Source organism: Phacochoerus africanus, chromosome 3, assembly GCF_016906955.1.
Source record: "Phacochoerus africanus isolate WHEZ1 chromosome 3, ROS_Pafr_v1, whole genome shotgun sequence".
NCBI lineage: Eukaryota > Metazoa > Chordata > Mammalia > Artiodactyla > Suidae > Phacochoerus > Phacochoerus africanus.
This window is the reverse complement of record NC_062546.1, coordinates 113,902,226-113,917,975: the sequence shown is the minus strand read 5'-3', so window position 1 is coordinate 113,917,975 and position 15,750 is coordinate 113,902,226. Positions and strand designations below refer to the sequence as shown.

Genomic DNA, 15,750 nt, shown 5'->3' with positions numbered 1-15,750 from the left:
GCTGCAGGTGCAACCATTACAAAGAGAGAGTATTCTAAAATCCTGTTCTAGGAGTTCCCTGGTGGCTCGTAGGTTAAGGATCCAACGTCATCACTACTGTAGCAAGGGTTTGATCCCTGGCCAGGGAACTTCTATATGCCTCAGGTGTGGCCAAAACAAATAAAATAAAGAAAATCCTGTTCTTGCAACAAATGATTAGCACAATGAAAAGTCCCATTTGTGCAAAAGGAAAGCCCCACAAGACTGAGGCTGTAGGAGGTGACATCCTTGAAGAAATAGCTGGGGACCCGCTTGCCGCTGCTGCCCCTCACACAGGACCCCGTTCTTTACAATCACAAGAGGCCTTTGCAGACCAGCCTCTCTGGAAGCCTTAGCTGTTCTCCCTAGATTAATAAAAGAGCATTTTAAAAGTGAAATGTGCAGCCGTCACACCTCTAGAAACGTTTTTTGCTGGGATTTCCTATAAATGCGTAAATGCCTTCCCTCTGCTCCACAGAGGCCAGCACTCAGGAAAAGACACTTAATTACAGCTGCCTTTTCTCTCCCCACGGGCACATTCCTAAATGTGTCCCTCGGGGACGCCCTGGAGACGAAAAAGCCCTTGATTTTTCTCTAACAGATTATCTACAGACCTCTCCCAGCAGGAAAGGAATTTCTCGTCTCATTAGTGGCTAAAAGCGGCTCCTTTGCCAAAGGCACCACCGAGCTGCAGGGGATCAGCTTCTTCAGGGTCAAGCAGAGGCCCTGACAAGTCAGCCACACCCCAAAACTAGGGAACTGGGAAACAGAAAGAAGCGGGGTCTCGATCTCATACCACAGCACCCCTAGTCTTTAATCCGCTGGGCTAAACCTAAGATCAAACAGTTCTCCTCGTCCACACAGGCAAAGACCGAAGCCACTCGCCCAGAGCACTTGGGCTGGGTCACAGAGCAAATGAGACAGAAGTAGGCCCTGGCCAAGGGGAAAGCCTGGTGTCCTGAGCCAGCTGCAGCGTGCATCTGACCCAGGACACCCAAGGGGAGCAGAATCCGCTCACAAAGTTTTTTCTAAGATAGCTGATGCTGGCAGAAGACTGGTTTTCTTGCAAGGCTGATACAAGGACCTGGGTGTTGATTTTGCTGGGATTCAAAGGCCCTGAGGTTTAGGGATTCACACCAGTCCCAGGAGCAAAGGCCACCCAGGGCACCGCTCTGGGATGAAGGCAAGGCCTTAAGTGCTCTCCAGTCGCTCCTCCACCTGGGCCAGGCTGTCTTCATCCTCCGGAGCTAAGCCAGAGTGAGCATCCCTGCCAAAGTAGAGGGTAAGAAGCACCATTTTTTCGGACGTATGGCAATTAATGAGCCATTTAATGGATATAAGATTATTGTCAAGGGGGAGGAAGAGTATGTCAGCAAGTTGGAGTTGATGACATTTGAAATAAGCACGTGTGTGGCTTTTGTTTTGGGGTTTTTGTTTTTTGGGGGGTTGCTCGTTTGTTTATCTTTTTAGAATCAAATCTACGGCACATGGGAAGGTCCCAGACTAGGGGTCAAATCCGAGCTACAGCTGCAGGCCTATGCCACAGACACAGCAACATGGGATCCAAACCTCATCTGTGACCTAAGCCACTGGATCCTTAACCCACTGAACAAGGCCAGGGCTCATACCTGAATCCTCATGGATACTAGTCAGGTTCTCAACGCACTGAGCCACAATGTGAATTTGTGTGTGTGTGTGTGTAACGGCTTTTTTCTTCTCTTTTTTTCTTGTGTGTGTGTGTGTGTGTGTAACGGCTTTTTTCTTCTCTTTTTTTCTTTTTTGGCCACCCCATGGCACATGGAGTTCCTGGGTCCAGGATAATCAGATCCTAGCTGCAGTTGCGACCTATGCCACAGCTGCAACACCACCAGATCCTTAATCCACTGTGCCAGGCCGGAGATTGAACCTGCATCCCAGCACTCCAGAGACACTGCCGATCCCATCACACCACAACGGGAACTCCAGCATGTGTTTTGTTGTGTTTTGTTTTGTTTTGTCTTTTCCGGGCCACACCAGCAGCATAAGGAGGTTCCCAGGTCAGGGGTTGAATTGGAGCTACAGCTGCTGGCCTATACCACAACCACAGCACCAGGGATTCGAGCCTCATCTGCAACCTACACCACAGCTCACAGCAATGCCAGATCCTTAACCCACTGAGCAAGGCCAGAGATGGAACCCACGTCTTCATGGATGCTAGTCAGATTCATGTCCACTGCGCCACAATGAGAAATTCCAGCATGTGTTGTTTTTAATGCAACCGTAACTCTCTTTAGCCAGTAACCAATATTAAAATGACAGAGATACTCTTTATAAAAACCTTCCTTCATGGCAGTTGTGGAAATACAACAGAAGCCTTTGTAACCAAAAGGAAGTTTAAGCAAAATGAAAAAGGCACAAGCCTCTTTTGTATACTCACCTTCCCTGATGTGAAAAACATTTAAATCATTGACATACTTGCCTCCAGAGCTGCATTTGCAATCATGGGTGTATTTTCCCTCATGTTCTGTGTCACTGCTCTTTTTCTTAGTCCTATTTTCCTTGTAGCAGTGACCTCACCAGCTGTGTTGGTGAGGTCACATCAGCTATACTACCACCATGCAAAGACCAGGCCTGTATTAAAACTGCAAAGACTTGGAGACACACACACGTACACACCCAGTTTCAGGGGTGTTTCCTACTCAGTCACTCCAACAGGAGCCTCGACTCATAGGTATGGCTGCCTGTGTCGCCTTTGTAATGGTGACCTCACTCTCATATCATGGTGACTGTGGGGGGGAAAGAAAGCAACCACCATTTCCTGGTTCAATCTCAACAGCGAGTTCTCCTTATTTTATTTGTTCATTCTTATCACTTCCTCTCACTCGCCCCCACCCACGTCCAATCCATCACCAGTCAGGCCAACCGAACCTCTGAAATATTTCTGAAATCCGCCCACCTCTTGGCCATCGCCACGCCCGTCACCAAGCACCACTTGCTGCCTAGATTCCTGCCACAGCCTCCCAGTTTGCCCAGCAGATTCCAGGCTAGGCCTGCCCCAAATCTGGTCTCTGCCCCACAGCCACAGTGACTTTTCACAAACTGGATCACATCACCCTTCTGCTTTCAACATTCCATGGCATCTACTGCTCTTAAATGAAACCCTGCCTTCCTCTCCAGCCTCAGTCTACACAAGCGCTCCAGCTTGCTGCCTCAGGGCCTTTGCACAGGCTGTACCCTCTTTTTTTTTTTTCACTAGAAAAATTCCTCTTTAACCTTCAGGTCTCCGCCTCAGAGAGGCTATCTGCAACCTCCTGCTGTCAATCGTGTCCCTCCTGCTCCTTCCTCTTATGATACCCTGTCCTCTTCCTCCACCCCATTCATCACAACACGCGATTGCTTACTTATGTGTTCACTTGTTTACCGTCTCCATCTCCCCCACAAGGCTCTGAGCTTCCTGAAAGTGGGGGTCATATCTGTTTTGGTCATCCTTGTTTACACTGTATACCCAGGGCCCAGAGTAGGCATTTAAAAATATTAACTGAAAGTATGATCCTTAAAGACAAGTGGGAAAAAAAGCAGTGAGAACCTTCCCCGTGCTAACTGAATGTCTGACAAATGAAATCATTATCAAATCAGACCAGGAAAAAAATGCAGAAACATCATTTGCATTATGGGGACAGTGACTTTGAAGTATCCTCCTCTTCTTAGTCACTTTATTCCCCTGCTGTAGGCAGCCCGCTGGGGTTATTTATCCCAGAACCCACAGATTACCAGCCCCGGGCACAGAGCTACCAGTTTCCTATACTGGGTAGGAGGGGACTGTGCCGTGTCAGAGGTGGGAGGGTTTCCAGTAAGGCCCAATGTCATCTCTAAGGGGATTCCCCCCCCCCCAAAAAAAGAAAAGCTTAACCAGTAACAACATTGCTCAAATTTTCCAGTCTGTTATAAAAAGCTTAAACGTGCTTGGGAAACCCACAGGTATACACACAAAATTCATGGCTCAAATTTGAGATCTCTGTGCTCACCTGTCACTTCTCTACCTCCAACCCTCCCAGAAAAAAAAAACTAGCTAGCCCTTCTTTCTAATCACCTGAATCTCCTTCGGCAACTTAATGACCCTCATCACTCACTCTCTTCATATCTGGAAGGCTAAGGAGTCTTAAGTTTCTTGCTATTTAGTTACACAGTGGCCTTCCAGGCACCAACCTGAATGAATATTTATTCTAATCTGTCTTTAAGAGATGATCTGCCCCCCCTTTTCTCCCTGCTTTTTAGGGCTGCCCCTGTGGCATATGGAAGTTCCCAGGCCAGGGGTGGAATCTGAGCTGCAGCTGCCAGCCCACACCACAGCCACAGCAATATTTCTCCCATTTTTATTGCTCTTAGTATATCCTAAAAAGGTGTTTTGGGTTTTTTGGCTGTGCCCATGGCACGTGGAGGTTCCCGGGACAGGGGTAGAACCTGCACCACAGCAGTGACCCAAGCCACAGCAGTGACAACACCAGATCCTTAACCTGCTGAACCATCAAGAAACTCCTAAAAAGGTGCTTTTTAAATTAATCTAGGATCCCAAATTACACAAGACTGGAGTGCAGAGCAGAAAATCCCACATGATGGTCACCTGATTCTGCCTCTCAGATTCATGTCTGTTTGATGATTGTGGCACTTAACTGATTCCCATTTAACCAAGGCCCAACTAAGACCCCAGGTCTTTAACAGCTAAGTATGTACAAGTCGGCCCTCCATATCCACAGGTTCCTCATCCTCAGATTCAACCAAATGTGGGTCAAAAATATTCAGGGGCAAAAAATTCCAGAAAGTTCCAAAAAACAAAACTTGAATTCATGCACTGATTACATAGTATTTACAACTATTTACATTTTATGGCATTTACATCTTATTCAGTATTCTAAGTAATCTACAGATGCTTTAAAGTATACAGTAGTAGGATGTGTGGAGTTTAAATGCAGGTACTAAACCATTTTATATAAGCGACTTGAGCATTGACAGATTTTAGTATCCCTCAGTGGGCAGAGGTGGGGAGGTCCTGGAATCAATCCCCCTCGGATATGAGGCACAAATGCAAAGCCAATTCATTTCAATTTCTTCTTAACTAAAGGGGCCACACACTCTTCCTTCTTTAAATGTATCCTACCTATAGGTGAGCCCCTGTTCAGTGTTTTAAAGATAGGTGTCATCACACTAAATTTGAGGTCTGCAAAATCTCAGTCATTACAAAACACATACTCTCTAGATTCCAAATAAATGATGGGACCTTGTCAAGAAAACAAAGGGAAATATTAGCAATAAATATCTCTTATCAAGAAAACAAACGGAAGGAGTTCCCGTCGTGGCTCAGTGGTTAATGAATCCGACTAGGAACCATGAGGTTACGGGTTCGATCCCTTTCCTTGCTCAGTGGGTTAAGGATCTGGCGTTGCCCTGAGCTGTGGTGTAGGTTCCGGACGCGGCTAGGATCTGGCGTTGCTGTGGCTCCAGCATAGGCCGGCGGCTACAGCTCCAATTCAACCCCTAGCCTGGGAACCTCCATATGCCACGGGAGCGGCCCAAGAAATGGCAAAAAGACAAAAAAAAAAAAGAAAGAAAGAAAGAAAGAAAGAAAACAGAAATATCAGAACAAATGAAAATCTTAATGCCTTGAGTTTCAGCTTCTGGACGCCTGGGAGAAAAAGTCATACTCTAGAGCAGCAACTTCCCTATCAAATTACCAAGGATGTTTTTCACAGAACTAGAACAAAATATTTTAAAGTTTCTTTGGAAGCACAAAAGACGCAGAATAGCCAAAACTATCCTGAGAAAGAAAAATGGAGCTAGAGGAATCAGGCTCTCTGACTTCAGACTATACTACAAAGCTAGAGTCATCAAAACCATATGGTACTGGCACAAAAACAGAAATAGAGATCAGTGGAACAGGATAGAAAGCCCAGAATTAAACCCATGCACCTACAGTCAACTAATCTATGACAAAGGAGGCAAGAATATATAATGGAGAAAAGACAGCCCCTCCAGAAAGTGGTGCAGGGAAAACTGGACAGCCACATGTAAAGGAATGAAATTAGAACACTTCCTAACACATACACAAAAATAAACTCAAAATGGATTAAAGACCTAAATATAAAACCAGATACTATAAAACTCTTAGAGGAAAACATAGGCCAAACACTGTCTGACATAAACCACAGCAATATCTTCTCAGATCCACCTCCTAGAGTAATGACAATAAAAACAAAAATAAACAAATGGGACTTAATTAAACCTAAAAGTTTCTGCATAGCAAAGGAAACCCTAAACAAAACAAAAAGACAAACAATAGAATGGGAAAAAATATTTGCAAATGAAGAGGCTGACAAGGGATTAATCTCCAAAATTTATAAACAACTTCTGCAGCTCAATATCAAAAAACACAAACAACCCCATCTAAAACAGCAACTGTTCTCTGAAGAGATTAACACAAATGTACATATGCGCACACTTGCATGCGCGCAAACACGCACAAACACACACACACACACAATAGACAGAGATTTGAACTTTTGTTTTGGATTGGGTTTCGAATGTCGAAGGTGGAGTCAAACCATTAATACATAGTTCAAATGACTTTCCTAGCCCAACCAGTTCCTTTCTGTTGAACTTCCACCTCTAAGCGTATGTCTCAGGCTCCAGATCTCAGCATCTTGAGTACACAAGTGATGTACCAGGACATCGAACAGGCTTAGTTTAACTGGGTTCCCCCAGCACCCCGGGAAGTCCCAGGAAGTGATAATGGAAAGCTTGCAGTCTCATCTACTGCTGGAGGAGCAAAGAAGGCTTCCTCTACAATTATAAAAAAAAAAAATCAGCTAAGCACCATTTTCCTACAGGTTGATACTGTGACTCAGTAGCCATAAGCTCATATACTAGAGACAGGAGTAACCATCTTTATATCAGAGAGGATGAGAAAAATGAAGAAGCAGAGACAGAACCCTTCCTGAAACAGGTAAGGAACTTGAAGGTTTTCATTTCTCTCAAATCAGCAATAGAACCTTTTGAATCTCTACAAGGGGCTCCATTAATCCAGGAACATCTTATAAACATGAATTAAGTCTGGCCACAGCTCCATTTATATAAGTAGGGAAACTTGGGTGTTTAGAGACAGAGCAGCCTGAAGCTCAGCAATGAGTCAGGGCCAGAGTGGGCACCAGCCCCAGAAACTTGGAATCCCCATCTCTGGCAGGGAGATGCAATCTATCTTTCAAGGGACTTAAACGTTCACATGAGAAACAGATGGCAGAGACCAACAAGAATATCCACACATCCTGGGATGGGACAAGACAAAGGGCAGCCTACAGCACCTAGTTGAAGCTGGAAAAGAAGCCAGTCCAAGGCCCCCAAATATCATTTAAGCAAACAGAAAATGAGCACTGCTCCAGCCCCTGCTCGGCAGGCAGAGGCTGCTGCTCACCTAATGGCATGTAAGTTGATGCCATAAAGATACCCCATCCATCCTCATCTCAAGGCCCTCTATTTTTATCCGATTTGAGTTCAGAAATGCCTGTTCATCGTTGACCAGATAAGGGAAGCAGGTATTATGTGCACAAGCACCGGACAGAAAAAGGGCTCTGGTAATTTCAAATCCTCTGGCTTTTCTGTCTCCTTCATGAGGGAAAGTTAAAAATACTGTTTATATCTAAAATGCACAATGTGAATCAGAATGCCTCATAAACTGTAGGGTTAAGTGGTAACATAACTGCACATTTAAAGGCCAGCAAAGTAACCAAGTTAAGCTAAGAAAGCGTGGCTAGGTTCTGGTATTTTAGATGAACATAATCAAATATTCCATTCCAAACACCGGTGAAAGAAACAAACAAATGGGTAACAGTCTGCAACCAACAGGGTTCCCCCCCCCCCCTTTCCCTGCTGGAGGGTGATTCACGAAAACAGAAGTCCTGATGGGGGTAGGGGGGGAGCTATGGGGGAGCAGTCATTCCCACTCCCACCCCCCACCCCCGTAGGACCAGAGAGAACCTGAGAAACTCCAGCGAGAAACAATGCCTACTCCCAGTTACTTGGCCAAGGGCAGGCCCTGGCTCCAGCCATCACTGGGAAATCCTTACTAATTTGGGGGCCAGGGCAAAATGGGTCAATATTTTTCGGTTTGAAAGTTCAAACCGTTGTAGCATTCTTGGAGGAGGCGAGGGAGGGGCAAATTCTCTAGACCAACCCCTGACCCGGTGGTGAGGTGGGGGCGGGGGTGGGGGTGGGGGTGGGGGACAGCCCTCCCAGGGCAGTCCTCATTCCCCAGCCTCCACCGCCACCCACCCGCATCGCAATGCCCCAACTCGGTCTCTGGGGGGATCCTCTAGTGTCTGTGGGTTTCACTGCTCCAGTTAGCCCTTCCAGCGTCCTGGCCCAGCCATTTCCAGCTCAGTGTCCGGTACAATGAAATACCCAGGAGGCTTTCCACGGAAGGCAAGGCGTGTATCAAATATACACGCTACTCAACTAATAAGACAAGTTCGTCAGCCCACTGCTAGTTTCAATTCATCAAAAATTCATTAAGTGATTACGAAGTTCCAGGCGCTGAGCGCCCTCCTGCAGATTAAAAAACGCGGCAGGTACCTCCACCTCCGCTTTCAAAGAACCCACGTACTGGGAGAGCTGGGGAGGGACAGCCCAAGAAGAAGCTGAAGTGAGAATACTATTACTGGCCGAGGGGATCCCTCCAGAGAGGCCTCGTTCCGTCAGTCCCCTGGGGGGAGGTAGTGGGGGGACGGGGACACACTCTAAAAGGGTCTCACCGCCCAGGCCAAGCGTCCTCCCCGGCCTGCCCCGCTCCGGGTCCTCGCCCCCGCACTCACTGGGTCTTTCTGCGGCCCTGGTCCCGGTGCAGCTCCCGCAGGTCCACCTCGGCGCGGCCCAGGAACTTGTCGAGGCCGAGCAGCGCGCGGTGCAGCACGGTGAGCTGCAGGGTGGTGGCGGCGGCGGGCACAGCCTCGGCCGACAGCAGCGGCGGCAGCTCGAAGGTGGCCTCCTCCCGCCACACGGGCGCGCCCAAACTGCGTTCGGACACTGAGGTGGCGTACTTCTCCTTGCCCACCTGGATCACCGCGTACGCGTCGCTCGTGCCCCCGGGGCCCTTGGCCCGAAGACCCCGCGCCTGCAGCACCGTCACCTGCACGTGCGTTGGGGACCATACGGGCCCTCGGCCCCTGCCCGCCGAGGCCGCCAAGGACATGGTGACGGCTCTGCGATCCAACCGAAAGTGAGAAGATAGCCGCGACGCGCGGCTTCCACAGCCTGCCCAGCCGCCCCGACCTCTTTAAGGCTTCCGGCCACGCCCCCTCCTGGACACGCCCCCTCCGCCCGCCCCCACCTGCCGGGGCGGGCCCGCCTCCGCCGCGTACGCGAAGCTAGGCTCTAGGGGCCCGGGTGGGGCTAGCGCTAAGCAGGCGGGGGCGGGGCTTGGAGAATTCAGGTCTGAGAGTTGGTAGGTGAGAGTTGGGGTCTTACTTGCCAAAGGTCGCGTGGCTCAACCGGAACGGAACTGACCGAAGCAGAGACTGGGAATGAGACCTCATTTCCAATCTGGCCTCGTCCAAGTGGCAGGTGTGTGGCTTTGCACAGATTACTTAAAGCCTTGGAGTCTCAGTTTCTTTGTATGTAAAATGAGATAACAACCACCTCGCAGAATTGTTGCCAAAAAAATGTCACCTGGCCCAGGGCGAGTTCTCAGTAGAGGGTACCTATGAAGGTGATAATGAATGCGATTCCGAATTCACTGCTCTTTCTACTTTGGTCGCTGGGGAAGTTACTCTGGAGGAAAGTGGGTCCAGGGATGGCGCCAGGTGGGTGGCTAAGGAGGAGGATTTTTGATGGCTACCTCAAAAGGGGAAGGTAAAGGAAGGGAGCACTTGAGGTGGTGTGGGAGTGTTCTATTTTGCCACGCCTTCACCAAAAAAGGTGAAGTCAAGAGGAGGGAAGTCAGAGAAGGGAAGGAAAGGAGGAACTGAAAACGGGATTGCCAAATGGACCTCGGGAGCAGAGGCCCTTCTCCCGCAGTTCCCTCTTTCTCAGGTCTGGACCCTCTGCAGTCTCTCTTCACCCTCTGGGCTCCCAGTCAGGCACCTCCTTTTTCCCAGGGTCCATTGGATGGGCGATGCCCTTCATTCCCTGTATCCTACTTCAAAGGTTCAAATATTGATCAACAGATTGCAGAGGTCACTTTGAAGGGTTTTAGGTTTTACAGTTAAGGAGAGTCCTGGAGCAGATAAGTGATTCGTTCAAGGGCTCTACAACAGAGCCAGGACTAGAACCCAGGTGTTCTGACTCCCATGCAGTCTTTCTATTGCATCCTTTGATTCTTCCAGATCCTCAGAGCTCCAGTCTCGGTTGCTGTCAGTTTCCCGCCAGATCTCTAGATTCCTCTCCCTCCAAGCCACACTACACACAGCCTGCTCCAAATCCTACCATGGTGCCTCCCCACCAACCGCATTAACTTCAGTCTTGAAAGAGATTCAAGGCATTCCTGTCTGGGGCCCACTCTGACTCACTCTCCTCTATCTCCTGGACAAACTATAGCACTGATAATCTGTCCCATCTGTCCCACGGCTGCCCTGCCCACCTCTGCCAACCCACATCCTACCCCCTGCAAGGCTTTACTCAGATTTCTCCAAGGTTTGGCTTCCCATAGCCCTCTTCAGGGCAGAACCACGTGCTGACTTGTCTCCTCCAGAGCCCCTGACACAAACCTGGACACACAGTAGGTACTGAAGAAGTGCTATGGAATTGAAGAGTTGGCAGGTTATCCCACACTACCATAAGTACATAGTGTTTCTTTTACATCAGATATTAGAAGACTAAAAAAAAAATTTATTTTTTTAGATCTTTTTTTAGGGCCACACCTGCAGCATATGGAAGTTCCCAGGCTAGGGGTTGAATCAGAGCTGTAGCTGCCAGCCTACAACACAGCCACAGCAATGCCAGATCCAAGCCACATTTGTAACCTATGTCACAGCTCACGGCAATGCTGGATCCTTAACCCCCTGAGCAAGGCCAGGTAACAAAACCACATCCTCATGAATACTAGTCGGGTTCTTAAGCCACTGAGCCACAACAGGAACTCCAAAAAAAAATTTTTTTAAGAAATTAGAAAATAGGGAGTTCCCATAGTGGCTCAGCAGTTAACGAATCTGACTAGTAACCATGAGGTTGCAGGTTTGATCACTGGCCTCACTCAGTGGGTTGAGGATCCAGTGTTGCCACAAGCTGTGGTGTAGGTCACAGACAAGACTCGGATCCTGAGTTGCTGTGGCTGTGGCCGTGGTGTAGGCCAGAGGCTACAGTTCCGATTGGACCCCCAGCCTGGGAACCTCCATATGCCGCAAGAGCGGCCCTAAAAACCAAAAAGAAAAGAAAAAAATTAGAAAACAGACATTATGCCCCAGGTTTGCAGCTGAGGGGTGCTGCAGTGCCGGAAAGACCTATTTAGTACGTTGTAAATATTTAACGGTGATGGGAAGGGGAAAGGAAAGGAGGCAGCAGACATGTAAGTGGCAGGAAAAGCCTAGCAGAACCCTGTTGTTTTGGTACCAATTCCCCTGCTTGACCATCTGTTAACCTCATCCAATCTCATGGCTCCATTCATTACCATGAAGATTTATTGAGAACTTAGCTGGCCCAGTGTGTGCCAGGTGCTACAAACAGAGGGCACAAAGCCTTCTGAATGAGACCCAGTTGCAAGAGCACACCTCCCAAATGCTATAAATGAAGTCCTATATCTGTAAAATGCTGTGGGTGTTTTAAGAGCAATTTCTCTAGCAGGTGGATTTGTATGAAGGAAGTGGCATTGAGCTGGGCCCTAAAGGAGCCAGATATGACAGGCAGAGAAGAGGACATGGAGAAAGAGCATTTCAGGAGAGAACAGCCAAAGCAAGGATGTAGGGGCCAGAGAGCTCATAGCATATTTAGGGCCTATGAGCACACCACTGGGGCTGGGCTCTGGGATATTCTAGGAGGGCATGGGGAGGCAGGTAGAGATAAGACAGCCAAGGTTGGTCAGCCCGGACTGTGCAGATCATGAACACCAGGCTGGGGAGTTTATACCACAGTGCTAGACCAGGTGAGCCAGCCTCCAGGGGACTTTGAACAGTGGTGTGATCAGGCTGTAAGGCAGGTATGAGCAACAGCAGCCCAGCAGCCAATAGCAGGGCAGGTCCCAGCCAGATACTCACCTTCATTTTCATTCGGGGACTGTCTGCCACACCCCACTCCCAGCCCCCATTCTACCCCACCCGAGAGCATCCTCAGTGACTAAGTTGATACTACATTTAAAAAAGGCTCTCTGGTTGTTGCTGTCGTGGCTCAGTGGTTAACAAACCTGACTAGTATCCATGAGGACTCGGGTTTGATCCCTGGCCTCACTCAGTGGGTTAAGGATCAGGCATTGCCATGAGCTGGTGCTGGGATCTGGCATTGCTGTGGCTGTGGCGTAGGCTGGCAGCTATAGCTCCATTTAGACCCCTAGCCTGGGAACCTTCATATGGCACAAGTACAGCCCTAAAAAGATAAAATAAAATGCTTGAGGAGTTCCCCTCGTGGCGCAGTGGTTAACGAATCCGACTAGGAACCATGAGGTTGCGGGTTCGGTCCCTGCCCTTGCTCAGTGGGTTAATGATCCGGCGTTGCCGTGAGCTGTGGTGTAGGTTGCAGACGCGGCTTGGATCCCGCGTTGCTGTGGCTCTGGCGTAGGCTGGTGGCTACAGCTCCGATTCAACCCCTAGCCTGGGAACCTCCATATGCCGCGGGAGCGGCCCAAGAAATAGCAACAACAACAACAACAACAACAACAGCAACAAAAAGACAAAAAAAAATGCTTGATATATTAAAAAAAAAAAAATACTGGCCCAGGGAATGATGTTTTTCAGCTCTGGTCTCCCCTCTCCCACACTCACCTTGCTAGTGCTGCCTCCACAGCAGAGAGAGCCAGGAATGAAACCAAGCAGGACAGCCCCACAGGCTGAGTGTGACACAAAGCCTCCCTTCCACTCGTGGAAAGGGTTAGAAAACTGGGAGGGGGCTGGAAACTGGGAGCACCTGCTGACCTCATGTGTTTGAGTTTCACATAGGCTCTGTGGTTAAGGCAGGGGTGGTAGGTTGGAGAAGAAGGGGGCAGCCTCGCTCTTGCTCCTGCTCCTGCAGATAAATCCCCATCCATATCTTTCCCTCTAGACCCTGGATGCCAGCGGGGGTTAACTCAGAGGAGTGGGGGCTTTGGAGGAGAGGTGCCAAGAAGCCCAGCACAGGGCAAGGTGGGAAGCTGCCTTCTCCTCTCTTCCCACTAGAACACACTGTCCCTCGAGGCTCACCTCTGCCCAGAGGCTAAGGGGGGGTTGATCTGTGTTGGGGTGCACAGGCCCAGAGTCAGGGACAAGGCTGGCGCCGGGCCTGTGCGCCTGAATCCACCTGGGCCTGCTGAGCCCAAATTCCAATTCCGAGAGTGTTTGTAAACACCTCCCAGGCCCTCTCCGCTCACCCCGCCCGCCTCTATCTCTGCCAGAAGAGGAGTTTCAGTGGACAAGGTGCCTGGCAGGTTCAACTGGACCGGTCAGCCTGTCGTCCCCCGCCCCCCACGGCGGCTGAGGGGAGAGCGCCTAGGCCCGGGCAGCGCCCAGCTTTTCAGGGAGGTTCCTCAGCCCGGATCTGCCTTTAGGCTTGGCTGGGAATGTTCCCCCTGGAAAGACAGGGTGTCCAACCAGGCCAGGCCAGGAGGAGAGACTTCCAGCTTCCTGCTAACCACCAGGCCCCCCACAGCCCCTCGGCACCCCCAACTGCAGGAACACCAGGGCAGAAATCGTCCTGGGGACTCCGCATGGGCTGTCCTGCTCTTCCAGGGGAAGGGCAGAAAGGGGCTAGAAGGCCACTTGCCTTTCTCCTTCTGCCTAGACTCTGGGGTGTGGTGACAGCCATCCACACACATGACTCATTCACCGAGGTGCTGGGTAAACAGCCCTCTGGGTTCTCCAGGTCCAGCTGCCTCCGCCTCCCACCCACATGGTTGACTGAGATTCCTCCCAAGGAGCAAGTGCTTCCTGCTTCTCCATGGGGTCAGTTAGCCCAGGGCTCCTGCCTATGCCCCGGAGGCTGTAGCCCTGAGGAGACAGAGGTGGTGTCAACAGGTCAATGGTGTAACCAGTTCCCTGCACTCTTGTTGACAGTATTACTTTGTTTAACAAAGCTTGACTCATGGAGAAGGCAAAGGTAGTCTTTCCATCTTGCCAGGACCCCTCAGGGAAGGCCCCTGAATCCCATAACTGGGTGAGCAGCTTCTCCCTCCCACTCCCTGCTCAACGCTCTCCCTGCTCCGCCCACACCTGCTCCCATTCAGAACTGCTACTTGTTCCTTAGCTTCTTTTTATTCTTTTTTCTTTCTTTCTTATTTTTTTAAACAGCCGACCCTGCAGCATATGGAAGATCCCAGACTAGAGGTTGAATCTGAGCTACAGCTGCCGGGCTATGCCACGGCCACAGCAATGCCAGATCTGAGCCGCATGTGCAAACCTACACCACAGCTCATAGCAATGCCGGATCCTTAACCCACTGATCGAGGCCAGGGATTGAACCCGAGTCTTCATGCATACTAGTCGAATTCATTACTGCAAAGCCACAACGGGAACTCCCTTAGCTTATTTCTCCTACTCTGAGCATCCCTGGTTTTATTCACTTGCATGCATCACAAAGGCAGGACATATGGCCCTCACATTTGCCTTAACCTTCTCTCAATTCGATTCGATTCGTTGCCAGTGGAAGGCAGCTCAAGTTAAGTAGATGAGACATAAAGGACTCTCAAACCTTCAGTATTAGTGCTTTTTTTCTTTTCTTTCTTTTTTTTTTTTTTTTTTGGTAGGGCCACACTCACAGCATATGGAGGTTCCCAGGCTAGGAGTCAAATTGGAGCTATAGCTGCTGGCCTACACCACAGCCACAGCAACACGGGATCTGAGCCATGTCTTCGACCTACACCACAGCTCATGGCAATGCCGGATCCTTAATCCACTGATCTAGGCCAGGAATTGAACCCACAACTTCATGGTTACTAGTCAGATTTGTTTCTGCTGCACCACAACGGGAACTCTGGCATTAGTCCTTTTTAACCTTACTGCTGCCACCTCCAGCCCTGCCTAGGATAACTATTTTTTTTTTTAATCTAAAGTTTACCCTTTTTTGTTAATTGCATTTTTTATTTTTTATTTTTTTATTACTCAGGAATTTTATTACATTTATAGTTGTACAACGATCATCACAACCAAATATTATAGCATTTCATCCCAAACTCCCAGTGCATCTCCCTGCCACCACCCAATCTGTCTCCTTTGGAAACTATAAGTTTTTCAAAGTCTGTGAGTCAGTATTTTTTCTGCAAAGAAGTTCACTGTGACCTTTTTTTAGATTCCACATGTAGGTGATACCATTTGATGTTGGTGTCTCACCGTCTGACTGACTTCACTTAGCATGATAATTTCTAGGTCCATCCAAATATGCCATTATTTCTTTCCTTTTAATGGCTGAGTAATATTCCATGTGTATATGTACCACATCTTCTTTATCCACTCCTCTGTCAATGGACATTTAGGTTGTTTCCATGTCTTGGCTATTGTATATAGCACTGCAATGAATATTGGAGTACATGTATCTTTTCAAGTCATGGTTTTCTCTGGATAGATGCCCAGGATAAGGTTTACCCTTTCTGATTATAAA

The 15,750-nt window shown here is 48.9% G+C and overlaps 1 protein-coding gene across 3 annotated transcripts in view; it reads right to left on the bottom strand.

Moving 5' to 3' along the window:
• Positions 1 to 9,306, bottom strand: part of RAB11FIP1 (RAB11 family interacting protein 1) — a 33,819-nt gene extending 24,513 nt beyond the window's left edge. For all 3 annotated transcript variants that reach the window (XM_047772495.1, XM_047772497.1, XM_047772496.1), the window contains exon 1: positions 8,856 to 9,306. In XM_047772495.1, coding sequence (XP_047628451.1) covers positions 8,856 to 9,232 — 377 coding nt within the window. In that variant the 5' untranslated portion in view covers positions 9,233 to 9,306. The remainder of the gene's footprint in view (positions 1 to 8,855) is intronic.
• Between the last annotated feature and the right edge of the window lie 6,444 nt (positions 9,307 to 15,750).